Source organism: Rana temporaria, chromosome 5 (assembly GCF_905171775.1).
Source record: "Rana temporaria chromosome 5, aRanTem1.1, whole genome shotgun sequence".
Classification (NCBI taxonomy): Eukaryota; Metazoa; Chordata; class Amphibia; order Anura; family Ranidae; genus Rana; species Rana temporaria.
Window position 1 is genome coordinate 427,416,420 of NC_053493.1, and position 27,714 is coordinate 427,444,133.

Consider the following 27,714-nt stretch of genomic DNA (forward strand, 5'->3'; position numbering starts at 1 on the left):
TTAATTGTAGGGAAAAGTGTTGGGTGTCAGGCTCATATCTGGTGGTGGGTGTCAGACACAAAGTAGTGTCATGCAGAGTTGGTTGTAGGGGACAGAGTTGGGTGTCAGACTCATATTTGAGGGTTGATGTCAGACACAAAGCCTGGTGTCATGCACAGAGTTGGTTGTAGGGGCCCGTGTTGGGAGTCAGACTCATATTTGGGAATCAGGTCTCAGAAACAGAGTTGGTTGTAGGGGATCGGGTTGGGGGTCAGGCTCATATCTGGTGGTGGGTGTCAGACAGAGTAGGGTGTCATGCAGAGTTGGTTGTAGGGGATCGGGTTGGGAGTCAGACTCATATCTGGTGGTGGGTGTCAGACACAGAGTAGGGTGTCATGTAGTGGTTGGTTGTAGGGAATCGGGTTGGGCGTCAGGGTCATGTAGTGGTTGGTTGTAGGGAATCGGGTTGGGAGTCAGACTCCTATCTGGTGGTGGGTTTCAGACACAGAGTAGGGTGTCATGCAGAGTTGGTTGTAGGGGATCAGGCTCGTATCTGGTGGTGGGTGTCAGACACAAAGTAGTGTCATGCAGATTTAGTTGTAGGGAATCGGGTTGGGCGTCAGGGTCATGTAGTGGTTGGTTGTAGGGAATCGGGTTGGGCGTCAGGGTCATGTAGTGGTTGGTTGTCAGACAGGTTTGGGGTTCTAGATATTAATACTTATCAAAGCATTTCCTGTGCAAGAAACATTTGTCAATCTTCTCGGATCATCCAGGGGACATTGGGCCATCCACATATGGAAAGTATTCTCCACAGTAAGAGCTCCAACAAGAACTGGAACCAACTCTAGCCAATGGTGTTGATTGCTCACTGGCTGGCTGAGGACATGATTGGCTATTAATATTTATAGGTAATAATACTGAAGATTGATGATCCGGAGGAACATCCAATGGCTTTTTAGGGGGGGATCAGGAAGGAATATGATCCCCACTGGATGACACTTGATAAGGGAATTCCTCTGGATCGGATCACAGTGAGTGAACGGATGCAGTCAGGGCAGGGTATACGAGAATCCTGCTTCTATATACAGAGATACATCTACTCCTATATATCCTATGAAACTCCTACAAGTGTTGCAGAGCCACTCCCACAATTCCTATGGCCAATGCAAAAGTCAGCTTGTGTCCGGGGGTTCTTTTTTTAAGTGCTTATATCCGTGTACGAACCCCCCCCCCCCCCCCCGCTGATGGCCGTACACCGAATTACAGATTATAAAACAATATAAATTATTCCATACAGTTTATTATTATTATCAGTCAACATAAAAATAGAGAAAATCTTTTGAGGGATGTGGATCTCGGACTGTGCGGCCATTCATAGCTGTGGGGGAGGGGGAGAGAGATCAAAGCCTGCACAGCAGAGTTCTATGAAATGTTTGTCTCTATTATCCTCCTTTATATGGGACTTTGCTGATATCAGACTCTTGAAATGTTCATTGGTTGGCTCTATCTACAAAACTTTTGAGGGTTGATGTCTTAGACAGCCTAGTCAATAATAATAATGAGAAAAAGCAGAGGTCTCGGCTGCATACATATGGGGAAGCCTCAACCCGCAAAACAAGGTGCTTTTCTATAGGTGTACCAACACTGCGGCACATGCGGCCAAGGCTGACATGGGAACCACCATGCTAGGAGGTTGTGGGCAGATGAAGACTTCATCCTACGGAGAACACTTCATGGAGGGGGACGTTGCGTGGGATATTGGAACCTATTCATAGAGGGGGACGGTGGAACTCTTCAAGGAGGAGGACATTGGAACTCTTCATGGAGGGGGGACGGTGGAACTCTTCAAGGAGGAGGACATTGGAACTCTTCATGGAGGGGGGACTTTGGAACCTATTCATGGAGGACATTGGAACTCTTCATGGAGGGGGGACGTTGCGTGGGATATTGAAACCTATTCATAGAGGGGGGCGGTGGAACTCTTCATGGAGGGGAAACGTTGGAACTCTTCATGGAGGAGGACATTGGAACTCTTCATGGAGGGGGGACTTTGGAACCTATTCATGGAGGGGGGACTTTGGAACCTATTCATGGAGGACATTGGAACTCTTCATGGAGGGGGACATTGGAACCTATTCATGGAGGACATTGGAACTCTTCATGGAGAGAGACATTGGAACCTATTCATTGAGGGGGATGTTGTGTGAGATATTGGAAATCTTCACGGAGGGGGACATTGGAAATCTTCATGAAGGGGGATATTGGAACCTATTCATAGAGGGGGACGTTGGAAATCTTCATGGAGGGGGGATATTGGAACCTCTTCATGGAGGGGGGACGTTGGAACTCTTCATGGAGGGGGGACGTTGGAACTCTTCATGGAGGGGGGACGTTGGAACTCTTCATGGAGGGGGGACGTTGTGGGTTTGGAGGGGTTTCGCATATGTCTGCACACAAATGCAACTGGGAGCTCGTTGGCTGTAATAACGGTTCAGTAAAGTGAGGCACCAGTTGGACATTCCATGTATTCTGGTTCATTCGATTTGTCCTTCTCTACGTTAATACTTCGCCATTGTGTTCCTTCATAAGAAGTCCTCAGAGATCTGTGATGGGGCCTCTACCATGGAAGGTTCTGCCCCTTCTCTATGATATCTTCTGTCCCCGGTGGAACATTTTCGGTAACCCGCGCTCAGTCCTTCTCCTTCGCTCTCTGATGGACACGTTCATGTTTCTGCAGCTTTGTCCGTTCGCTAAACCTTTTTCCGCACTCTAAACATTCGAAGGGTCTCTCCCCCGTGTGGATCGTCTCGTGTCTCTTCATGTGTGGCTGCTGTGTGAATTTCTTGCCGCAGTATGAGCAGGCGTAGGGCTTCTCCCCAGTGTGAATTCTCTGGTGGTGGCGGTAGGTTGATCGATCAGTGAAGTTCTTCCCGCACTCGCATTTGAAGGGTCGCTCGTGGGTGTGCGTTCTGCTGTGGACGTGGAGGGCAGAGTTCTGCGAGAAGCACTTCCCGCACTCAAGGCAGACGTACGGTTTCTCCTTGGTGTGGGACCGCATGTGAACGATGAGATAGCTGCTGTCCCTAAAGGTCTTCCTGCACACTTTACAGGAGTAGGGGCGCTCCCCGGTGTGTATTAGGCGGTGCTGCAGGAGAGTGAAGTTCCGGGTAAAGATTTTGCCACAGTCTTCACACGTGAAAGGTTCCATGCCAGCAAGACGGCGCTTCCGCTTCTTCCTAGGAAGAACAACGCATTCATTCTCATCATTTCCGCCGTCTTGGCTGGGCGCCACATGCAAAGCTAATCTTTTACCACATTTGGTGCAAAGATCCTTATCTCTGGCCCCTCTGGGAGATTTGGGACTTTTGGTGCCCTCAGCGTTTCGAGGCTTCTTTACTTTAGGCTCACCGAGTGATTTCTTCACCCGTTTTTTTCTGACAGCATCAAATTTTGGACCCAGTTTCTGAATTTTATCTGTGGAAATGGGGGAGCCATCATCGACAGGTTTCTTATGCTGAATATTTGCCAGGGGTTTGGTCTTTTGTCTCTTAATAAATAGTTTTCCGCACTTCCCACACGCGTCTTTCTTTGTCTGAGCGCCATTCTTCTGATCTTGCGGGGTCGTGGTGCCTTTATTGGATTTGGAATCGGATGGGAGTTTCTGCTCTTGAACAGGACTTGGTTTATTCTGCAGAATTTGGTTGGATTTCCTTTTCTCTGGTGTATCATTTTTAGAATCCGGATTTGAAAGAACTTTTGTAGAAGAGCTTCTCGTATACGTTTTAATCGTTTTTACTTTGTGGTGGAGTTTAGCATCTTCTGGGGATTCGCAATGTCTACATAGGTTGGAATTGTTATCAGTGTGAGCGTCCTCTGCTGCTAAAAACTTGTTGTTGTCGTCCGTATTCTTCTTCAGCTGGACATTATGATTGGCTGAGGTCCTAGACAAGGATTCCTTTCCATTCTTCAGCTGGGCATTCTGATTGGTGGAGGTCCTCAGTGACTCCTCCTCACCCTTATTCAGCTGGACATTAGGATTGGTTTTGGTCCTCTGTGACTCCTCTTCACTTTTCTTCAGCTGAACATTATGACTGATTGGGGTCCTCGGTGATGCCTCCTCACCCTTCTTCAGGTGGCTAGAATGATTGGTTGAGGTCCTTGGTGATGACTCACCTTTCTTTAGTTGAACATTATGATTGGTTGATGGTTTCGGTGAAGCCTTTTCACCCTTCTTTAGTTGAACATTATGATTGGTTGACAGTTTCGGTGGAGCTTTCTCACCCTTTTTTAGCTGAACACTAGGACTTGTTGAGGTCCCCAGTGATGGCTCCTCACCCTTCTTCAATTGAACATTATCACTGGTTGAGGTTCTCACCGATGCCTCACCTTTCTTCAGCTGAGCATTAGGATTGGCTGAAGTTTTAGGTGAAGCTTCCTCACCCTTCTTCAGTTGAGCACCAAAACTGGATGAGGTCCTCGGTGATGCCTCAGCTTTCTTCAGTTGAACACTATGACTGGTTGAAGTCCTTGGTGATGCCTCACCTTTCTTCAGCTGAACATTGTGATTGGTTGGGGTGCTCAGTAATGCTTCCTCGCTCTTCTTCAGCTGAACATGATCACTGGTTGTTGATGCCTCACCTTTCTTCAGTTGGACATTATGGCTGGTTAGGGTCCTCAGTGATGCCTCTTCACCCTTCTTTAGCTGACCATTGGGATGGGTTGAGCTCCTTGGGGTTTCTGCATCACCCTTTACGTCTTGTCTTTGCTTCTTCTTAGCAGGTGAACTAGTGTCGGGGGAATCATCCAGAAGCAAACAATGTGGCCTCTTTCTAGCAGGGCTTCCGGTCACGTTTTTATTTGAGGTGGCCCATTTGGTGGGAGTTGTATTTGGTGTACCCTTGTCTGGACTAAAGGCTGGTTTATCTCTCTGCCGGCTACACATTCTGCAAAAATGAAGAGAGGACCTTTCTACGTCGGCTTTTTGCTGCTCATTGAGCCTCGTCCAGTGGGTAATTTTGCCACAATTAGAGCAAGAATAAGATTTCATGAAGTTCTGATCACTTTCATCTGGGTTTAGTGGGGTGAGCTGAATCCGGCTTGCTGGTTGCTGCAGCTCTTCTTTGTGAAATAGATCTATCTGCGTTCCTACGTCCCTTTTGGTTGGCGGCAGCTGTGGCTCTGTGGAGGCGGAAGGCTTAGTAGTGTCGCTCCCACATACTGCACTTGGTGGGGATCCTTCAACCTCTTCCATTGTCTTCATCATCGTGTTGCATTTGATGGAATTTTGACTGGTCAGATCTCTGCTTTCTCCTTCCAGAATGTCACACACCGCTGTGGTTTCCCTTTCTGGCTGGGTGGCACTAGGCTTGGAGTCCAGACTCTTGGTAACAAAGGACTCTTCATCTCTGTTGTTTGGTTGCAGTGGAGGCTCTGTGGACGGGGATGGCTCTGCAGTCTCTGTCCTACATACTGGGACTGGCAGAGATCCTGCAACCTCCTCTGTGCTCTTCATTATCTTGTTGCATTTGACAGAATTTGGACTTATCAGATCTTGGCTTTCTCCTTCTGTACTGTCACATTCCGTGGTGGTCTTTTGCTTTGGCTGGGTGGCACTAGGCTTGGAGTCCTGACGCTTGGTAACAAAGGACTCTTCATCTCTGTTCTTCGGTTGCAGTGGAGGCCCTGTAGACGGGGATGGCTCTGCAGTCTCTGTTCTACATACTGCGCTTGGCGGAGATCCTGCTGGCTCCTCTGTGGCCTTCATTATCTTGTTGCATTTGACAGAATTTGGACTTTTCAGATCTCTGCTTCCTCCTTCTGTACTGTCGCGTTCTGTGGTGGTCTTCTGCTTTGACTGGGTGGCTTTAGGCTTGGAGTCCTGACTTCTGGTAACCATGGACCCTTCATCTCTGTCCTTTGGTCTCAGCGGAGATCCTGTAGACGGGGATGGCTCTGCCCTACATACTGCGCTTGGCGGAGATCTTTCAACCTCCATTGTGGTCTTCATTATCTTGTTGCATTTGACAGAATTTGGACTCTTCAGCTCTTGGCTTCCTCTTTCTGGAGTGTCACGTTTTTTGGTGGTCCTCCATTCAGGCTGGGTGGCATTAGGCTTGGAGTTACTCCTGGTAACCATGGACCTTTCATCTCTGTCCTTTGGTTGCAGTTGAGGCCCAGTAGACGGGGATAGCCTTGCAGCAACTCTCCTACATACTGCGCTTGGCAGAGATCCTCCAACATCCTCTGTGGTTCTCACCGTCTTGTTGCATTTCATGGAATTTGGACTTTTCAGGTCTTGGCTCCCTCCTTCCAGAGTGTCACGCACCGCGGTGGTCTTCCGCTCTGGCTGGGTGGCTTTAGGCTTGGAGTCCTGACTTTTGGTAACTAGGATTGGCTCTGCTGTGGTGCATGTCTTAATGTCCTTACTCACAATAACAACACGAGGACGGATTTTCCTCTGCAGCCTAATGCTATCGAAGAATGCCTTCTCTGCGAGTTCTGCTTCTTCCGACTCGATAATAAACGTGGTAACCGTGTCACTGAACTTGACGTGTTTTACCTTCTTCCGTGGCAAAGGAATTCCTTCACATGCGGAGTCCATTTTAGTCTTTTCTTGGTGCCTCTCCTCATTCAGATGTGGAGACTTCCCAGTATCTGTGGTTTCAGGTGAGGACAGGGAACTCTGAGTATGTCCATCTCCATGATGAGTGTTGTGCCGAGTCGTATATGATGAGCTTGTGGCCCTCTCAGCCTCGGCTGCGTGAAGCGTGTAATGTTCCATGTCTGCTATGCCCTCGCCTCTCTCCGCTACACTACCAGGTTCCTCCCCTGAGTTTCTCAGAGTCACCCTCAGATCTGGTTTATACTTGGTGCCCATTATTTGAACTGTCCGAGAACTTTGACTGTCTCTACTTGTTCTGTTCCCATCTTCTGTCTGAGGGCTTCTCTGCGCTAGTTCTCTGCTCTGCATAGAGTTTGATGGGTCTCTTGTGCACAATTCAGAGCGCCCCTCCCTGCTGTCCCCAGCTTCATCTCTCGTCTCGTAGTTACTCTCTTCAATATTCCCATTCTCTCTCTGCTCCGATCTTCTTGTTGTTCGGGAAAAACGACTTTTACTCTTCTTGTGTCTCTTTATCCACCTGAAGGGGTTCACTCTGGGGTATCTCCGCTGTCTCTTCGGTGGTGATAGGGGTTCAGTACTCTCCTGGAATATGCTTCTGCCAGAGGCTGCCAACCGCTCACCTTGCCAGAAATCTAATGGAAGATGAAGCAAAATTGGTTAGCAATGAATAGGTCTCAGAGAGCAAAGGCTTAGAACTTCTGCCACTATATATTGCATTTCACCCATTCCGAGTGCAAACTATGGATAGGTTAGGATGGTAAGGCAGTACGTTTTCCACACCACGCCATGGCCCACAGACATCTCACCACACCATGGCCCACAGACATCTCACCACACCATGGCCCACAGACATCACACCACACCATGGCCCACAGACATCACACCACACCATGGCCCACAGACATCACACCACACCATGGCCCACAGACATCTCACCACGCCATGGCCCACAGACATCTCACCACGCCATGGCCCACAGACATCACACCACACCATGGCCCACAGACATCACACCACACCATGGCCCACAGACATCACACCACACCATGACCCACAGACATCTCACCACGCCATGGCCCACAGACATCTCACCACGCCATGGTCCACAGACATCTCACCACGCCATGGCCCACAGACATCACACCACGCCATGGCCCACAGACATCACACCACACCATGGCCCACAGACATCACACCACACCATGACCCACAGACATCTCACCACGCCATGGCCCACAGACATCTCACCACGCCATGGCCCACAGACATCTCACCACGCCATGGCCCACAGACATCACACCACGACCCACAGACATCTCACCACACCATGGCCCACAGACATCTCACCACGCCATGGCCCACAGACATCACACCACGCCATGGCCCACAGACATCACACCACGACCCACAGACATCACACCATGGCCCACAGACATCTCACCACGCCATGGCCCACAGACATCACACCACGACCCACAGACATCACATCACACCATGGCCCACAGACATCACATCACACCATGGCCCACAGACATCACATCAGGTGACGTGCTTGCCCACAAACATCACACCACACCATCACAGACATCGGGCGACACCACGGCCCACAAAACAACACAACATCTCACAAATAAGAACATTCACAGCCATCAGATGACCTCATCGTCCACAGACGGCAGGTGACACAAAATTCTCCATAGGTGAGGCTTTAAATGCTTCACAGGCCATCAGTTTAGAGTGAGCCGCGAACCACGGCGCTGAAATTGATTGATATCATTCTCAATTGACGTGCGCACACGTGTGATACAACTAGGGCTGCAACTAACGATTATTTTCATAATCGATTAGTTGGCCGATTATTGTTTTGATTAATCGGAAAATAGCCTTAAAAAAAAAAAAAATTGAAGTTTTTTTTTTTTGGGACAATTTGTTGTCGGGTAGATTACAAAACACAAATTGCCGCAAAAAAACACATCCCACGCTTTTCTGCAGCTTCTCCATTGAAGTATATTGAACCAAAAAAAAACGAAATACCCCCGTTTTGGGTTAAAAGCTCCTTGACCTTTCCAAATACACAGCAGCTGAAAAAAAATCCGGGATGTGACCATGGAAATGGACTGCAGTGTGTTTCTGCAAAAAGCACCAAAAAACACACTGGGGCAGATTCAGGTACCGCTGCGCACTTCTTACGGAGGCGCAGCGTCCCGTTTTTGCCCTGCGCCCCCGCAAATTATTTGCGCTACGCTTCATTCACGAAGCAGTATTCACGTAATTTGCGTGGGCGCTCCTCAAAACTGCCCGGCATAAGGGCGCGTAATTGAAATGATCCCGTAGGGGGGCGGGGATCATTTAAATTAGGCGCGTTCCCGCGCCGAACGTAGTGCGCATGCTCCATCGGGAAACTTTCCCGACGTGCATTGCGGCAAATGACGTCGCAAGGACGTCATTTGCTTCAACGTGAACGTAAATGGCGTCCAGCGCCATTCACGATTCACTTACGCAAACGACGTAATTTTCAAACATTGCGACGCGGGAACGACGGGTATACTTAGCATTGGCTGCCCCTGCTAATAGCAGGAGCAGCCTTACGCGGAACCCGACAAACGTAAACGACGTAAAATGCGTACGTAGGGCGCGCGTACGGTTGTGAATCGGCGTTAGTATGCAATTTGCATACTCTACACTGACCACTACGGGAACGCCACCTAGCGGCCTGTGTAAGAATGCAGCCTAAGATATGCGGGCATAAGAGCCTTATGCCAGTCATATCTTAGGCTGCAGTCGGCGTAACAAGCTTTCTGAATACAGAAAAGTCGTTACACCGGCGCAACTAAGCAATTGCGCTGCGTTACTATGGTTACGCAGACGCAATTGCTTACTGAATCCACCTAATAGTCTTTAACAATATAGAAATATGCCCCTGTTGAAGGCTTCTGTGGCCGAAACGCGTCGGGTACGCCATTGAGCACCCCATATTGCTTCATCACGTGATTACTTTTATGTCATCATTCATGTATGACTTTTATTGAATAAACCTTAATTTGGTTTTATTGACCTGCGCTATTGGAGCCCCCTTTTTTCTTTATTTTATCTCATGGTCTGACCGGAGCTTCAGCTGAGTTCATTGCTTGTACCCTTGGACACGCAGTCTAAGGATCCCATCCGGAATCCGTTGCAGTTTTACAGCACGCCATTTGAACATCACTGGTTCCTGGTGTCCATGCCAGTTGGAGTTTCATCCACAAACTTCTTGTCCTATACCTGGTTGCAGTGGTCCCAGTTCCCTAATGACCACTATGCCCGTTTGACTCTTTTGCTGTACAGTATCAGAGTCCAACTTATCCGGTAAGCGTATTCATACCTACCATACATCTGATGTCATTGTGATTCGTATAGATTACTGCAGACAAATTGATCACCTGTTTGTTTCTTCAATCATTGGACATCTATCCACCCTACACCTCACACCAATTGTTTAATTGATGATCCACTTCAAGTTCCCAACAGAGACTTGGCTACATGTTTTGTGTGGGTTTTTTTTTTCCTTTTTATATGGAACTTTATTTCTGACTTTCATGTCAGTCAGATATGTGCACTTGCACTATTTAATGTCGGTACCCCACTTGGCATCCCACATTTTATTTAGCGCTACATTTTTTGTTTACCATTTACTCAGCTTTGTTTGTTTGTATGTAGCAGCTTAATCATTGTTTTAGTTAGCGCAGTTTTTTCCCTATTTTTGCCAATATAGAAATATCACTGGTCTCTTTTTTATACATCAGAAGCAGTACCGCCGGCAACCACTGGGTGGCGCATGGATACACACTACAGTTGTACAGATCTGCAAGAGAAGCCCAGGCATTCATCCAGCGGCGCAGGCTGCTGACGTCGGTTCCGATATCGGCGCCATTTGCGTTCCACGCTGGTTACGTGGAACCAGCTGTGAAACAGAAGAATCGCGGGTCATCCCGCGGGGAGAATCGAGATCGCAATTAATCGTGCAGCTCTAGGTGACAGGTCCTCTTTATGAAGACAATGGGGTCTATTATTCCCTCAATGTCTCCCTTGCCTTCCAATGCAGCTTTTCAAGCACAGTTCACACTTGAATAGCCACACTAGCCCAGGAGTAAAACCCCAAAAGTGATGAAATACGTCGCCCCCAGGGGTCGCAAGAGAGATAGGGTAGCTCCTCCCACTCTCACAGTACCAGCAGTCTCCTGTGTTTCGGGGCTCAGAGGATCCCACCAAGGGTGCTGCCGGCGGGGGGAGGGTGGTTGGGGGTGTGCAATTTGAGAGCCCCCATAAAAAGTGATTGGGTGGCTCTAAAGCCGCCTGGATCCGGCTGGAGGGGACCACAGGCAGTGTAGGGGAGCAGCAGGAAAGAACAAAGTATATGCACATGGAAGCAGCAGCAGGGAGACGGCTCTCCAGCAGTAGCATGGCTCCCCAGCAGCAGCAGTAGCAGGGAGATGGCTCCCCAGCAGCAGCAGTGAGATGGCTCTCCAGCAGCAGCAGTGAGATGGCTCAGCAGCAGTGAGATGGCTCCCCAGCAGCAGCAGTGAGATGGCTCCCCAGCAGCAGCAGTGAGATGGCTCCCCAGCAGCAGCAGTGAGATGGCTCCCCAGCAGCAGCAGTGAGATGGCTCCCCAGCAGCAGTAGCAGGGAGATGGCTCTCCAGCAGTAGCAAGGAGATGGCTCTCCAGCAGCAGCAGTAGCAGGGAGATGGCTCTCCAGCAGCAGTAGCAGGGAGATGGCTCTCCAGCAGCAGCAGTAGCAGGGAGATGGCTCTCCAGCAGCAGCAGTAGCAGGGAGATGGCTCTCCAGCAGCAGCAGTAGCAGGGAGATGGCTCTCCAGCAGCAGCAGTGAGATGGCTCCCCAGCAGCAGTGAGATGGCTCCCCAGCAGCAGCGAGATGGCTCAGCAGTAGCAGGGAGATGGCTCTCCAGCAGTAGCAGGGAGATGGCTCTCCAGCAGTAGCAAGGAGATGGCTCTCCAGCAGCAGCAGTAGCAGGGAGATGGCTCTCCAGCAGTAGCAAGGAGATGGCTCTCCAGCAGCAGCAGTAGCAGGGAGATGGCTCTCCAGCAGCAGCAGGGAGATGGCTCCCCAGCAGCAGCAGGGAGATGGCTCAGCAGCAGGGAGATGGCTCCCCAGCAGCAGCAGGGAGATGGCTCCCCAGCAGCAGCAGGGAGATGGCTCCCCAGCAGCAATAGCAGGGAGATGGCTCCCCAGCAGCAATAGCAGGGAGACGGCTCTCCAGCAGCAGCAATAGCAGGGAGACGGCTCTCCAGCAGCAGCAATAGCAGGGAGACGGCTCTCCAGCAGCAGCAATAGCAGGGAGACGGCTCTCCAGCAGCAGCAATAGCAGGGAGACAGCTCCCCAGCAGCAGCAGTAAGATGGCTCCCCAGCAGCAGCAATAGCAGGGAGATGGCTCCCCAGCAATAGCAGGGAGATGGCTCCCCAGCAGCAGCAATAGCAGGGAGATGGCTCCCCAGCAGCAGCAATAGCAGGAAGATGGCTCCCCAGCAGCAGCAATAGCAGGAAGATGGCTCCCCAGCAATAGCAGGGAGATGGCTCCCCAGCAGCAGCAATAGCAGGGAGATGGCTCCCCAGCAGCAGCAGCAGGGAGATGGCTCCCCAGCAGTAGTATCCTGAGGGGCGTGGTGCACCTCCATACAAGATATTGGATCCTGAGGGGCGTGGTGCACCTCCATACAAGATATTGGATTCTGAGGGGAGTGGTGCCCCTCCATACAAGATATTGGATTCTGAGGGGCGTGGTGCACCTCCATACAAGATATTGGATCCCGAGGGGCGTGGTGCACCTTTATACAAGACATTGGATCATGAGGGGTGTGATGCACCTCCATACAAGACATTGGATCATGAGGGGCGCGGTGCACCTCCATACAAGATATTGGATCATGAGGGGTGTGATGCACCTCCATACAAGATATTGGATCCTGAGGGGCGTGGTGCACCTTTATACAAGACATTGGATCATGAGGGGTGTGATGCACCTCCATACAAGACATTGGATCATGAGGGGCGTGGTGCACCTCCATACAAGACATTGGATCATGAGGGGTGTGATGCACCTCCATACAAGATATTGGATCCTGAGGGGCGTGGTGCACCTCCATACAAGATATTGGATCCGGAGGGGGGATGTGCCCCTCCATACAAGATATTGGATTCTGAGGGGCGTGGTGCACCTCCATACAAGATATTGGATCCCGAGGGGCGTGGTGCACCTTTATACAAGACATTGGATCATGAGGGGTGTGATGCACCTCCATACAAGACATTGGATCATGAGGGGCGCGGTACACCTCCATACAAGATATTGGATCCTGAGGGGCGTGGTGCCCCTCCATACAAGATATTGGATCCTGAGGGGGGTGGTGCCCCTCCATACAAGATATTGGATCCTGAGGGGCGTGGTGCCCCTCCATACAAGATATTGAATCCTGAAGGGCGTGATGCACCTCCATACACGATATTGGATCCAGAGGGGGGTGGTGCACCTACATACAGGGGGTGCAGGGCAAGGTCCGGAACTTGTAGGAATGGGGACTAATGAACCCCAGGAGACCCCCTGGGTAAGATCTGAGGGCATCCCATGTTAAATTTTAGGACTTACTGGTTCCAAAAGCGACAGAAGTTCTCTTGGGAAAAGGGACGAGGCTGAAGTACAACTCTGGAGATCATTCTGACACCGTGGTCGGGGAATACGATGAAACTATTCTCCAAAGCACCACCGTTCCTCCGATACGTCCACATGGTTTTTATTGAAGAAAGATCTCACCACAAACCATATAGGGGAATACACTGTGATGTCACCTTTCTTGGATGTAATTGAAGATCTGTGGTGTGCTGGTGAATATTTACATTGTGTGGTGTATGCTCCAGGATCCAGCTGTGGTCACTGCAGCACCCCATACCCGAGAGAGCTTATTCCAGGAACGTGTGTAATGAGAAAATGAACCGTTATCACGGTCCGGTCCGTTAATGGCACCACGACCTGGAAAAGACATCACGACCTGGCAGAGACGCCACGACCTGGAAGAGACGCCACGACCTGGAAGAGACGCCACGACCTGGAAGAGACGCCACGACCTGGAAAAGACACCACGACCTGGGAAAAATAGGATTTTTGTACTCAGCGTAAAATCCATTTCTCTGGGTTCATGGACGGACACAGCAGCAATTGACCTTAGGGTTATCAACCTTCCTTTCAGGAGATGACTAGGCAGAAAAAACAGCACTTCAAGTGTTAAAACACTTCTCTCAGTATAGCACCTCCCAGGGGGCGGGTCCCCGGGTACATCCCACTCTCTCTGCATCATGCAGCCCCAGTTCGTAAAACAAGCAGTACAAACCAAGGAGGGGTGGGTGCTGTGTCCGTCTATGAACTCAGAGAAATGGATTTTACGGGGAGTACAAAAATACTATTTTCTCTTCCGTTTATGGACGGACACAGCCTCCTTTGACCTTAGGGACGTCCCCAAGCAGTGTCAATTTTTTTTCCGAGGGGTGGGAAAAACACAGCAAACCAAACTTCACCCCAAACAAACCAGAGTGCCTCAACGGAGGAACTTCAACCTTAAACAGCTGCCTGTAACACCCTGCGGCCAAAGGAGGCATCCGAAGATGCACTCACATCCACCTTACACACCTGTAACACAAACAGACGCTTGAAGGTGGTAAGCCCAAGAGGCACCGATCGCCCTGGTCGAATGCGCCATAACCTGAAAGGGAGGCCTTTAGGGCATAGGCCTGGAGCACGACCTGTCTGATCCACCTAGAAATGGTGGCCGACGAGACTGCCAGACCCTTTTTAGGACCAGTCACCGACACGAACAGTGAGTCCGACCTTCGAAACGGAGCCGTAGCAGACAAGTACACCCGTAGGGCCCGAACCACATCCAAGGATTGCAAAGTGGCCTCCTTTGGGTTCTTCGGCCAAGGACATAAGGATGGAAGAACAATGTCCTCATTAATGTGGAAAGCCAAAACCACCTTTGGAAGGAATGACGGCTGCGGCCGCAGCACCACCTTATCCTTGTGGATGACCAAGTAAGGAGCCTTGCAGGAGAAGGCCGCCAGTTCAGATACCGTCTGACCGAAGTAATTGCCACCAGGTCCGCGTACCAGGGCCGGCGCGGCCAATCCGGAGCGATTAGGATCGTTGGTATCCCCTCCGCTTCCAATCTGCGCAGCAGGCGAGGAAGAAGCTTTAGGGGAGGGAAGACGTAGATTAGGCGATAGTGACCCCACGGCGCCACTAACGCGTCTGACACGTCCGCCCACGGGTCTCTTGACCTGGCCACGAACCGTGACACCTTCCGATTGAGGCGAGACGCCAGAAAATCCACGTCTGGAGTGCCCCATCTTTGGCACAGACCCCGAAACACCTCCGGGTGTACCGTCCATTCTCCTTGGTCTAGCGCCTGGCGACTTAGGTAGTCGGCCAGCCAGTTCAGCACCCCCGGAATGTACACGGCCGACAGAGCCAGAACGTATCTTCGGCCCACCGGAGAATGTGCGCGACTTCCGTCGCTGCGGCCGAGCTCCGTGTGCCCCCCTGATGATTGACACAGACACCCCCCCCCCCCAGCCGGAGAGGCTGGCATCCGTCGTGACCACTGTTCAATGACACGGCAGAAACGATTTTCCGGTCTGAAGTACCGGAGACGTCAGCCACCACACTAGGGAGCACCTGACCAGGCGGCTCACCCGAATCTGGTAATCCAGAGACGAAGGGAGCTTGTCCAACGTGACAGAATCTCTTTCTGTAACACTCGAGTGTGGAATTGGGCATACGGGACTGCCTCGAACGAAGCCATAATCAGACCCAAAACTCGCATGCAAAAGCGAAGCGACGACCACTCCTGGGTCGCCAACCGCTGCACCGCAGACTGCAGTGTCTGTAATTTCTCCGTTGGGAGAAAGACCCTCGCCTCTGAGGAATCCAGGACCAACCCCAGGTATTCCAACCGATGAGACGGTACCAACACTGACTTCTGGACATTCAATAGCCAACTGAATTCCCGGAGGGTCTGGCAGGTGATAGACACGTCGTCTTCTAACTCTGAGCTTGAAGAAGCTCTCGGAAGAAGATCGTCCAGGTATCCCACGATACTAGCCCTGCTGAGGCAGCGCGGGATCGCTATCGGAGCGAGCACCTTGGTGAAAACCCGTGGTGCCGAGGCCAGGCCGAACGGGAGGGCCACAAATTGAAAGAAGTCCTCTCCGACCGCAAAGCGCAGAAATCTCTGATGTTTTGCGGATATGGGGATATGCAGGTACGCGTCCCTGATATCCAAGGACGCCAGAAAATCCCCCTGATGGAGCCGCCACTACCGAGCGAATCGACTCCATCCTGAACTTTTGCACTTTGACAAAACAATTGAGGGCCTTGAGATCCAGGATCGGACAGACCCCTTCCTTCTTGGGGATTACAAACAGATTGGAGTAAAACCTCTGGAACCGTTCCGCTGAGGGAACCGGCACGATCACTCCCCTGACCAGCAGGTCCTGAACAGCCCCTGACAGATCCTTCCAGCAATCCGGAGGAAGCTGGAGGTTGGAAGGAAAAAATCTGTTTGGCGGACAAGAGAGAAATTCTATCTTGTACCCCGAGGAAACTACTTTGCAAACCCATCGGTCGGAAAGAAGAGACCTTCACCGAATTTGCAAAGCCGGCCCCCCACACGAGATACGGGCGGGGGCAGACCTTCATCCAGAAGCAGGTTTGTCCGCAGGCTTGTTGGGCTTGCGGTACCAGGCGTGCTTTTGTCCTTCAGTGGGCTCCTTAGCACCCTGGAAACGTTTTCCTGCCGCACCTGGTGGGCGGAAAAAATGCTTGGGGGCAGTAAAGGAGGGCCCCTGCTTACGGCGAGGCTCCTTACCCTTTCCAGATTGTGGGAGCAGAGTGTTCTTACCCCCTGTGGCATCTTTTATGATGTCATCCAGAGACGCCCCAAAAAGCCGTTCACCCTTAAAGGGTAAGTCCACCAGGGACTTCTTAGAAGACTTGTCCGCATACCAACACTTCAGCCACACAAGGCGGCGTAGCACCACGGCGGAGGCCCTGGAGAGCAAGGGAAGCGTATCCAGGGCCAACTCAGACAAACTTTAGGCCCTGCACCAACTGGTCGGCCAGGTCCACACAGAGCTCAGGAGCATTCTGCGCCTCCAGCTCCTGCAGCAAGGAGTTCGGTAAGTGTCTGCGACACCAGAGCCCCGGCCAAAACCGGTCTCACCGCCGACCCCACCACTGTGAACATGGAGCGGGCCACAGCCTCAGCTATCTGCAGGGTCCTTAAAAGCGGGAGCCCCTTCCACAGCCAACGTGGTAGCCTTGTTCAGCCTGGACACAGGGGGGTCCAATGACGGAGGAGAGGTCCACTTTTTTTAGGAAATCCTCCTCAAACCTATAACGGACCGAAAAGTATTTTGGAACAGCAAAAGCTTTCTGCGGCCGATCCCATTCCTTGTACAAGATTTTGTCCAGATACGGAACACAAGGAAACACTTTCGCGAGGCGGCTTGCGGAACCCAAAAGGGACCGGCGTGTCTGCTGCCTCCGCCGAATCCTCAAGTTTTTGACTGTCCCGCACCGCAGTGGTAAGAGCTCCAACAAATTCCTTATCATGTGCTGATCCTGAAGCAGAATCATCCTCACTGTCCGTGTGTGCAAGTCTGCATCCTCTGACATAACGGAACCAGGGCCAGACGCAGTAGCGGGGCTCGATTCCATGTCTGAGACATCCCCAGAGGCAGGCGCAGGGAGGGGGCGCTTTTTACCCCCCTTCTGGCCACTTGCCGCTTCAATCCTGGCAACAAACGCCTCAAGGACTGCCGTCATAGCATCCACCGAGGCCGCAGGAACAGGGGCACTAAGGGTTAACTCTGGCATGCTTGGGGTAGAAGCCTCCGGTTCGGACGCCATGCTGACCCACTGTAAATGCCACCCTTGTACTGCAAGGCAAGACCCACAGGCCACCCTCCCGGCCGCAACAGAGAGCAGGGGATCCCCCAGAGGACTCACCACCCGACCAGGCTGTAGTGCTGCTGAGAAGCTAGAAACACTGCCCGTGCTGTGCCGTCCCTCAGGAAGTGTGCTGGGAGTATTCGCGCCGTTATTCCGGTCACTAGAGGCCAAAATCCCTTCCAAGATGGCCGCCGACATGCAGGAAAACAGCATGCGGGCTACAAGAAAATGGCCGCCGATCATCAATAAGAGTGGCCGTCACCCGCAAAATGGCGGCCAAACACGTTTTTAAAACACATAGCGACAAAAACCAGCAAAAAACACGGCAAACGTACCAGACCCCATAGGTCGTCCCCCCCGCACACACGGCATCATAAAAAGACATACAGCACCCCACAGCCCCCAGGTAGGACGGAGCCCCCCAAGCGGACCCCTTACCTCACGGCCGTCACCCAGGATGCGGGGGAGGAAGGGAGAGAGGAAAGTAGGGCAGCCGAACCACCATGCCAAGGCAAGGGGATACTACTTAACCGTCCTGCGACCACCGGCAATCCAGACAGACCCAACGTCCGCTTACGGCACAGCTGTCGGCCCAGCACACTGTGACACAGCCATAGAGACCGGTCATATGTGTGCCCTGGAGCGTATAGCTCACCGGCCACCACTGGAGCAACGGGGCATGTCGTGACGGCCCAGCGCGTAGGTAAAGGCCGGCACGCGCTCGATGGCCGAGCATGGGGGGACTACAAGGATCGAGGATCCAGCCTGTCACCCAGTCGGCAGTTGATTGTAGATCCCAGGATCCAAAAATGCAGGGATAAAATGCGAAAAAAAAAAAAAAATTCTCCTGAGCACATGGGCCAGAGGAGCCATGTCTTCTCCTTACGCTAGGCAGAAAAAAACTGGGGCTGCATGATGCAGAGAGAGGGATGTACCCGGGGACCCGCCCCCTGGGAGGTGCTATACTGAGAGAAGTGTTTTAACACTTGAAGTGCTGTTTTTTCTGCCTAGTCATCTCCTGAAAGGAAGGTAGATAACCCTAAGGTCAATTGCTGCTGTGTCCGTCCATGAACGGAAGAGAAAGACACCACGACCTGGCAGAGACACCACGACCTGGCAGAGACACCACGACCAGGCAGAGACACCACGACCAGGCAGAGGTTGGTCTGCTGATTAACAAGCGTCCATCCACTTTGAAGTCAGGGTGCACCTTCATACTGATGAAGGCCTCTGTTTTTTTTTACCCCACACATGGCAAGAGGCCGAGAACCAAGTTAGGGACTCCTAGATGTACATACTCCGGAAGTACGAATGGGGGGAGACTTTGCAGACCTTTCTCCGGGTTTCTTAAGCCGAGGAAGAAGGGTGGCTCTTGCCTCCAGAGACCGCCTTCATAAATATCAGGGGCTGAACCAGCAGCAGAGATGGCTCACCCGCAGCAGCACAGAGATGGCTCCCCCGCAGCAGCACTAGCAGCACAGAGATGGCCCCCCTCGCAGCAGCAGCACAGAGATGGCTCCCCCGCAGCAGCAGCACAGAGATGGCTCCCCCGCAGCAGCACTAGCAGCACAGAGATGGCCCCCCTCGCAGCAGCAGCACAGAGATGGCTCCCCCGCAGCAGCAGCACAGAGATGGCTCCCCCGCAGCAGCAGCACAGAGATGGCTCCCCCGCAGCAGCAGCACAGAGATGGCTCCCCCGCAGCAGCAGCACAGAGATGGCTCCCCCGCAGCAGCAGCACAGAGATGGCTCCTTAACACTGAATAACAGGAACAAGCGTAGTACTGATGACATTCCACCCAGTGCATCATGGCAACAGTCAGTCCCACATCGTTGACCCCTTCCATGGCGTAAACCGGCATGTAACAGAATTGAATGGGGCCCCCGTGGTGTATGCAAAAGAGGGAGCCCCCGAAGTTCAGCCTATTTACAGATTCAGGCCCGGATTCACATATATTGGCGCATATTTATGCCGACGTATCGTTTTTAGGCTACGCCGGCGCAGCGCGAAGAGGCATGCACTGCATTCAGCAAGCCATTGCTCACCAAGAAGAGCCAGCATATTTCCAAAGGCGCAGGCCAGTGTAAGTGGGCGTGACCCCATGCAAATGATGGTCCAAGCGTGTCGCAGTGGTTTACGTCCGGCGTGACGCGGACCCAAACCTCCTTCCCCATCAGGGGAAGCCCCTCAAGGGCCTCCCCCATCAGGGATAGCCCCTCAAGGGCCACCCCGTACAGACGGGCCCAAGCTTCTTCTGCCCCGAGGAAGGCTACGCGGAAGACAAGGGGTGTTCCGGAATCCCTCCAACAAGGGCTTGCGAGGGAACAGGGCCGCCAGACGCGCCACATGGGTGCTATTGCCTGTGACCTGCGCCGTGTGGCAGACAGCCTGGCCTCTTCTGCCAAGACCCAGGCTGAATGCACAGTGGCTGTGCAGGGCACCGCAGCCACTGTGCAGCAGTGCCTCACACAGCAGGCGTTGGAGGGCAGGCAGCCAACATCGACCAGGAGGGACATACCAGGGGATGATCCTCCTCCTGATGCCCCCCCACCCGAGGCTCCCCCCAGACAACTGAGGAGCCGGAGCCGTGGCACCATGCCTGGCCCACGACAGGGCAAATGTTTTTTTTTTTTTTGGCTCAGATTATGAGCTTTTTTATTTTTGTAGTTCCTACACACGGTGAGGAGTGCTGCTACAGTGTGACTGGTGTGTGAATGTGGGGGTGACATGCCTGCCAGCAAGGTGTGTCACCCTGGGTCGTCTGGGAGAGGTTATTCCCACGACCGTGTGAATGTGGTATGAATGGACAGCAACACCATTGGGGCCTTGGCGTGGCGTTGCTGCTCCCAAGTCCTGCATGGTGGACTTAGGCTAAACCAAGGTGAAGTGGATGTGGTGTGTGTGAGCTAGGGACCACAGATGGCAAGTCACCTTTTCTTTTTTAGAAGAAAAAAAAATGTTTTTGATATTTTTACATTTTTTTAGTTCCTTTTTTTATATTTTTCTTTATTTCGTCTTTTTCAATTCGCGGCAGCGCACCCCCCCCCCCCCCCGGCCCATGCCTGAAGCTGTGTAAGGGGGCCCCATAATTCCTGATGGCGGCCCTGCCTGGCATGTTGGCACACAGATGTGTTGTCCTGCAAGTGTGGTTGCTCAGCTCGTCCGTAACGGTGGTGCTGCTGCAGCTGCTCTCTAGCTGACCTGTGCACGTATGGTGCTGAGTTACACCTCCTTTATGAGGAATAACTTTACGCCGGACGTTGAACTTACGCGCGCCGGGCGCACGTACGTTCGCCGTATCCCTCATTTGCATATTTGAATAGAAAATCAATAGGAGCGCCACATGCGCCCACGCTACGCCGGCGTAGACAAGTTACGTCGGTCGGATGAAGCCTATTTTCAGGCGTATCTAGTTTTGTGGGTCCGGCGCACAGATACGCCGGCGCATATTTGCACTTACGCGGCGTATCTCGAGATACATCGGCGTAAGTGCTTTGTGAATCCGGGCCTTACTGTTTAGGCAATTCCTGGATTTGGACCTGAAAAGAATTACACAGAACCCAGCGCCTGAAGGTCACTCCCGCACTAATATTAAATATCAGGGGCTGAACCAGCAGCAAGATGGCGCAGCAACAGCAGGGAGATGGTTCCCCAGCAGAGAAATGGCTCCCCCGCAGCAGCAGAGAAATGGCTCCCCCGCAGCAGCAGAGAAATGGCTCCCCCCGCAGCAGCAGAGAAATGGCTCCCCCCGCAGCAGCAGAGAAATGGCTCCCCCCGCAGCTGCTGCAGCAGAGAAATGGCTCCCCAGCAGCAGAGAGATGGCTCCCCCGCAGCAGAGAAATGGCTCCCCCGCAGCTGCTGCAGCAGAGAAATGGCTCCCCCGCAGCAGAGAGATGGCTCCCCCGCAGCTGCTGCAGCAGAGAAATGGCTCCCCCCACCCCCCGCAGCTGCTTTTGCATATATTTTCTGAAAGCAGAGACCCTGGAGAATAAAATGGTGACTGTTGCAATTTTTTATTTCATGCAATGTTTGCGCTGCATATTTATCAAACGGATATTTTCAAGGAAAATGTACTAAAGCAAATTTTGGTGCCAATACACACACACACACAACGAAATACCCACGGTTTTGGTAAAATATAAAAGATGGGGGTTGTGTTGCGTAAATAGATACGAAACGCATCGAGTCTAAAACTTGCCCATGAAATAGAAGAAAACTGCGATACCCCAAATTCTCTACAGGGGATGCCGTGAGCCAAGGCACTGGAATTTATTGATCTCATTCAACTGACGTGACAGAAGTGATGTCGGGTCGCTCCCGGTGGGCGACGGAAGTTTCCTGAGCTCCTCCCACTCTCACAGTACCAGGCGTCTCCTGAGGTTTGGGGCTCAGAGGAACAGGGGATCCCAGGAACCACTGTGGGTGCCACCAGCGAGGATGGTGGGGGGAGCCCCATAAAAGTGATTGGGTGGCTCTGAAGCTCATATGTAGGCTGAGATTTAACCCCTCGTCTACCATGTCTTTTTATATACATACCTCGGGAGGCAAGGAGTTAAAGAGGGATTCCAACAGGTGAGTGGTGGGATCCTTGTATACAGAGAGTCCTGCACTGGGGGGCCACTGACCGATCCATAGTGGGGGGAAGATAGGGGACTGTAATCCAGAGCCGGGGGGGGAGGGGAGGAAGGACTATGGAGGCGAGTTGGACTCAGTATGATAACAGGACGGCACAGAACAAAACTACCCGCAACTATGAATGGAGTGGGGGGGGGGGGGCCGGGGGGTCACCCCTTTCAGCGGGACTGTCCCCTCTGTGTCTAAAAACAGACAGGTGACCACATAGTGCTAAAGCCACACAAGTTCAGAATACGAGGAAAGACCGCAGGCGAGAGTCAGGTGACTGCAGGCAGTGAAGTGGAGTAGGCCCAGCAGCAGCAGAGAGATGGCTTCTCCCGCCGCAGCAGCAGCAGAGGGATGGCTTCTCCCGCCGCCGCAGCAGCAGAGGGATGGCTTCTCCCGCCGCCGCAGCAGCAGAGGGATGGCTTCTCCCGCCGCCGCAGCAGCAGAGGGATGGCTTCTCCCGCCGCCGCAGCAGCAGAGGGGTGGCTTCTCCCGCCGCCGCAGCAGCAGAGGGATGGCTTCTCCCGTCGCCGCAGCAGCAGAGAGAGGGATGGCTTCTCCCGCCGCCGCAGCAGAGAGAGGGATGGCTCCTCCTCCTCCTCCGCAGCAGCAGAGAGATGGCTTCTCCCACCGCAGCAGCAGAGGGATGGCTTCTCCTGCCGCAGCAGCAGAGGGATGGCTTCTCCCGCCGCAGCAGCAGAGGGATGGCTTCTCCCGCCGCAGCAGCAGAGGGATGGCTTCTCCCGCCGCCGCCGCAGCAGAGGGATGGCTTCTCCCGCCGCCGCAGCAGCAGAGGGATGGCTTCTCCCGCCGCCGCAGAGGGATGGCTTCTCCCGCCGCCGCAGCAGCAGAGGGATGGCTTCTCCCGCCGCCGCAGCAGCAGAGAGAGGGATGGCTTCTCCCGCCGCCGCAGCAGAGAGAGGGATGGCTCCTCCTCCGCAGCAGCAGAGAGATGGCTTCTCCCGCCGCAGCAGCAGAGGGATGGCTTCTCCCGCCGCAGCAGCAGAGGGATGGCTTCTCCCGCCGCAGCAGCAGAGAGAGGGATGGCTCCTCCTCCGCAGCAGCAGCAGAGAGATGGCTTCTCCCGCCGCAGCAGCAGCAGAGGGATGGCTTCTCCCGCCGCAGCAGCAGCAGAGAGATGGCTTCTCCCGCCGCAGCAGCAGCAGAGAGATGGCTTCTTCCGCCGCAGCAGCAGAGGGATGGCTTCTCCTGCCGCAGCAGCAGAGGGATGGCTTCTCCCGCCGCAGCAGCAGCAGAGAGATGGCTTCTCCCGCCGCAGCAGCAGCAGAGAGATGGCTTCTTCCGCCGCAGCAGCAGAGGGATGGCTTCTCCTGCCGCAGCAGCAGAGGGATGGCTTCTCCTGCCGCAGCAGCAGAGGGATGGCTTCTTCCGCCGCAGCAGCAGAGGGATGGCTTCTCCTGCGCAGAGAGATACATACAAGAGATTGGATCTTGAGGGGCGTGGTGACCCTCCTCCATATAGAATAGTGGATCCTGTGGTGCACCTCCATACATGATATTGGACCCTCATGGGCGTGGTGCACCTACCTATAAGATAATCACATTCTGAGGGGCGTGGTGCACCTACCTATAAGATAATCACATTCTGAGGGGCGTGGTGCACCTACCTATAAGATAATCACATTCTGAGGGGCGTGGTGCACCTACCTATAAGATGATCCCATTCTGAGGGGCGTGGTGCACCTACCTATAAGATGATCCCATTCTGAGGGGCGCGGTGCCCCTACCTATAAGATGATCCCATTCTGAGGGGCGTGGTGCACCTACCTATAAGATGATCCCATTCTGAGGGGCGCGGTGCCCCTCCATACAATCTTACCGGACCCCATGGGGCACATCACACTCAGATAACAAATATTGAACCCTGTGCCCCCCCCCCCCCCCATGATCTCTGACCATCCAATCCTTCCTCTGATCTGACAAGACAAGGATGTATTCTTACCTCGGATGGCGCCGTCCCGGGCTGTGGTGATGTACGGCTCACAACCCAACGCAATGTTGGTGATAAGGTCCGGCCGATCTGCAGGGGGAAGAAAAAAGAAGATCAACATGACGATCCAACATCATCAACCGTCACCAATCACACAAACCCCACCCAGAGAGGAACCCCCCCCCCCCCCCACCCAGAATATTCCCAGAGAGGAACCCCCCCCCCACCCAGAATATTCCCAGAGAGAGGAAGATTATCCCAGGAAAACAAAGGAAAGGAGGGATGGTGAAGAGAGATGGGGGATGGGGAATTGGGGGAGATGGGGGGGATGGGAGGAGATGGGGGGATGGGAGGAGATGGGGGGATGGGAGGAGATGGGGGGATGGGATGGGAATGGGGAGAGATGGGGGGGATGGGAGGAGATGGGGGATGGCGGGAGATGGGGGGGATGGGAATGGGAATAGGGGGGGGGGGGTGGGAAGACTCACTGAGGGAAAGGATCATCTGATAATTGTCGTTCATGACTTCCTTGTAGAGACTCTTCTGCTCGTCCCGGAGACTCCGCCACTCCTCCTCCGAGAAATACACCGCCACATCATCAAACGTCACCTGATCCTGAGAGAGAGGGGCGGAGCTTACATTACCACCCAACACACAACCGCCACCCACCGATAACCCCCCCCAGACCAGTACAGCCCCCCCCCACAATGTGGTGACTGTGGCCCCAGAATCTAACAAATACAACCCCCCCCCCCCAATCCATGGGCTCCCCGGGTGGCCCCAGAATCTAACAAATACAACCCCCCCCCCCAATCCATGGGCTCCCCGGGTGGCCCCAGAATCTAACAAATACAACCCCCCCCCCCCAATCCATGGGCTCCCCGGGTGGCCCCAGAATCTAACAAATACAACCCCCCCCCCCAATCCATGGGCTCCCCGGGCCAACAGGCCCCCACTCCATCCACGAGTCACAACCCCCCCCACGATCCATGCGCTCCCCGGGGCCACAGAACACCCCCCCCACACCCACGATCCATGCGCTCCCCGGGGCCACAGAACACCCCCCCCACGATCCATGGGATCCCCAGGGTCACAGCCCCCCTCCCTTTTCAATCCATGTCCCCCCCCCCCACGATCCATGGGATCCCCAGGGTCACAGCCCCCCTCCCTTTTCAATCCATGTCCCCCCCCCCCCACGATCCATGGGCTCCCCGGGGCCACAGAACACCCCCCCCCCACACCCCTCCCTTTTCAATCCATGCGCTCCCCGGGGTCACAGCCCCTTTGTATTCGGGGACCGGGAAGGTCACCGTGGAGTGTAATCTCCCGGGATCTCTCCCCCGAATCCTCGTACCGCCCCTCCCGGGTGTCTCACCCGCTCCATGGCTCCTCTCCGGGAATCTCTGAGAGACGGAAGCGCGCCTCGATACCGACGGAGGAAACTACTTCCGGGAACCGCCCACTTCCGGTACAGTACACCCCGCCCCGTCCTGAGGCGAGAAAATGGTGGCGGGGCGGGGCTGGTGACGGGCGTGTGAGGGGGGCGGAGTCCGGAATGCAGCAGGATATATACGTCATCGCCGATATCACACCCACATGTCTCTCCATACAGGAGGGGGCCCCGGCTCCTGAGGGCCCCACTGGGGAGGGAGGGAGGGACCCTCTGTCAGGTGTGCATGTCTGCCTTTGTCCCCTCTGCAGAGATTATATACCCGGGTGTCACCCAGACAGGAAGTGAGGGAAGATGTCACCCAGGCAGGAAGGTGTCACCCAGGCAGGAAGTGAGGGAAGGTGTCACCCAGGCAGGAAGTGAGGGAAGGTGTCACCCAGACAGGAAGTGAGGGACGGTGTCACCCAGACAGGAAGTGGGGGAAGGTGTCACCCAGACAGGAAGTGAGGGAAGGTGTCACCCAGACAGGAAGTGAGGGAAGGTGTCACTCAGACAGGAAGTGAGGGAAAGTGTCACCCAGACAGGAAGTGAGGGAAGGTGTCCTCTCCCTCCATCTCCATCCCCCTCCTCCTCCCATCTGTTGGGTGTCCTCTCCCTCCATCCCCATCCCCCTCCTCCTCCCATCTGTTGGGTGTCCTCTCCCTCCATCCTCCTCCTCCCATCTGTTGGGTGTCCTCTCCCTCCATCCTCCTCCTCCTCCCATCTGTTGGGTGTCCTCTCCCTCCATCCTCCTCCTCCTCCCATCTGTTGGGTGTCCTCTCCCTCCATCCCCCTCCTCCCATCTGTTGGGTGTCCTCTCCCTCCATCCCCCTCCTCCTCCCATCTGTTGGGTGTCCTCTCCCTCCATCCCCATCCCCCTCCTCCCATCTGTTGGGTGTCCTCTCCCTCCATCCCCCTCCTCCCATCTGTTGGGTGTCCTCTCCCTCCATCCCCATCCTCCTCCTCCTCCCATCTGTTGGGTGTCCTCTCCCTCCATCCTCCTCCTCCTCCCATCTGTTGGGTGTCCTCTCCCTCCATCCCCCTCCTCCCATCTGTTGGGTGTCCTCTCCCTCCATCCCCCTCCTCCTCCCATCTGTTGGGTGTCCTCTCCCTCCATCTCCATCCCCCTCCTCCCATCTGTTGGGTGTCCTCTCCCTCCATCCCCCTCCTCCCATCTGTTGGGTGTCCTCTCCCTCCATCCCCATCCTCCTCCTCCTCCCATCTGTTGGGTGTCCTCTCCCTCCATCTCCATCCCCCTTCTACCATCTGTTGGGTGTCCTCTCCCTCCATCCCCCTCCTCCTCCCATCTGTTGGGTGTCCTCTCCCTCCATCCTCCTCCTCCCATCTGTTGGGTGTCCTCTCCCTCCATCCTCCTCCTCCCATCTGTTGGGTGTCCTCTCCCTCCATCCCCCTCCTCTTCCTCCCATCTGTTGGGTGTCCTCTCCCTCCATCCCCCTCCTCCTCCCATCTGTTGGGTGTCCTCTCCCTCCATCCCCATCCCCCTCCTCCTCCCATCTGTTGGGTGTCCTCTCCCTCCATCCCCATCCCCCTCCTCCCATCTGTTGGGTGTCCTCTCCCTCCATCCCCCTCCTCCCATCTGTTGGGTGTCCTCTCCCTCCATCCTCCCATCTGTTGGGTGTCCTCTCCCTCCATCCCCCTCCTCCCATCTGTTGGGTGTCCTCTCCCTCCATCCCCATCACCCTCCTCCTCCCATCTGTTGGGTGTCCTCTCCCTCCATCCTCCTCCTCCCATCTGTTGGGTGTCCTCTCCCTCCATCCCCCTCCTCCTCCCATCTGTTGGGTGTCCTCTCCCTCCATCCCCATCCTCCTCCTCCCATCTGTTGGGTGTCCTCTCCCTCCATCCCCATCCTCCTCCTCCCATCTGTTGGGTGTCCTCTCCCTCCATCCCCCTCCTCCCATCTGTTGGGTGTCCTCTCCCTCCATCCTCCTCCTCCCATCTGTTGGGTGTCCTCTCTCTCCATCCCCCTCCCCCTCCCATCTGTTGGGTGTCCTCTCCCTCCATCCCCATCCCCCTTCTCCCATCTGTTGGGTGTCCTCTCCCTCCATCCCCATCCTCCTCCCATCTGTTGGGTGTCCTCTCTCTCCATCCCCCTCCTC

General features: G+C 54.0%; 1 protein-coding gene across 5 annotated transcripts; it reads right to left on the reverse strand.

The window, feature by feature from the left end:
• Positions 1-1,259: 1,259 nt before the first annotated feature.
• LOC120941757 (mucin-5AC-like) lies at positions 1,260-25,653 on the reverse strand. Of its 5 annotated transcripts, XR_005749590.1 has the most exons (6): positions 25,544-25,653; positions 24,657-24,783; positions 24,181-24,258; positions 2,300-7,233; positions 2,112-2,133; positions 1,260-1,872 (listed from the first exon to the last, which is right to left on the reverse strand). XR_005749590.1 is itself a non-coding variant. In XM_040355423.1 (4 exons), the coding sequence occupies exons 1-4, from the start codon at positions 25,550-25,552 to the stop codon at positions 2,669-2,671; spliced, it is 4,779 nt and encodes a 1,592-aa protein (XP_040211357.1). In that variant the 5' UTR covers positions 25,553-25,653; the 3' UTR covers positions 1,260-2,668. The 5 variants fall into 5 exon arrangements, 1 of the variants encoding a protein (XP_040211357.1); XR_005749588.1 differs by having other exon boundaries at positions 1,260-2,133; XR_005749589.1 differs by having other exon boundaries at positions 2,112-7,233.
• Positions 25,654-27,714: the final 2,061 nt, after the last annotated feature.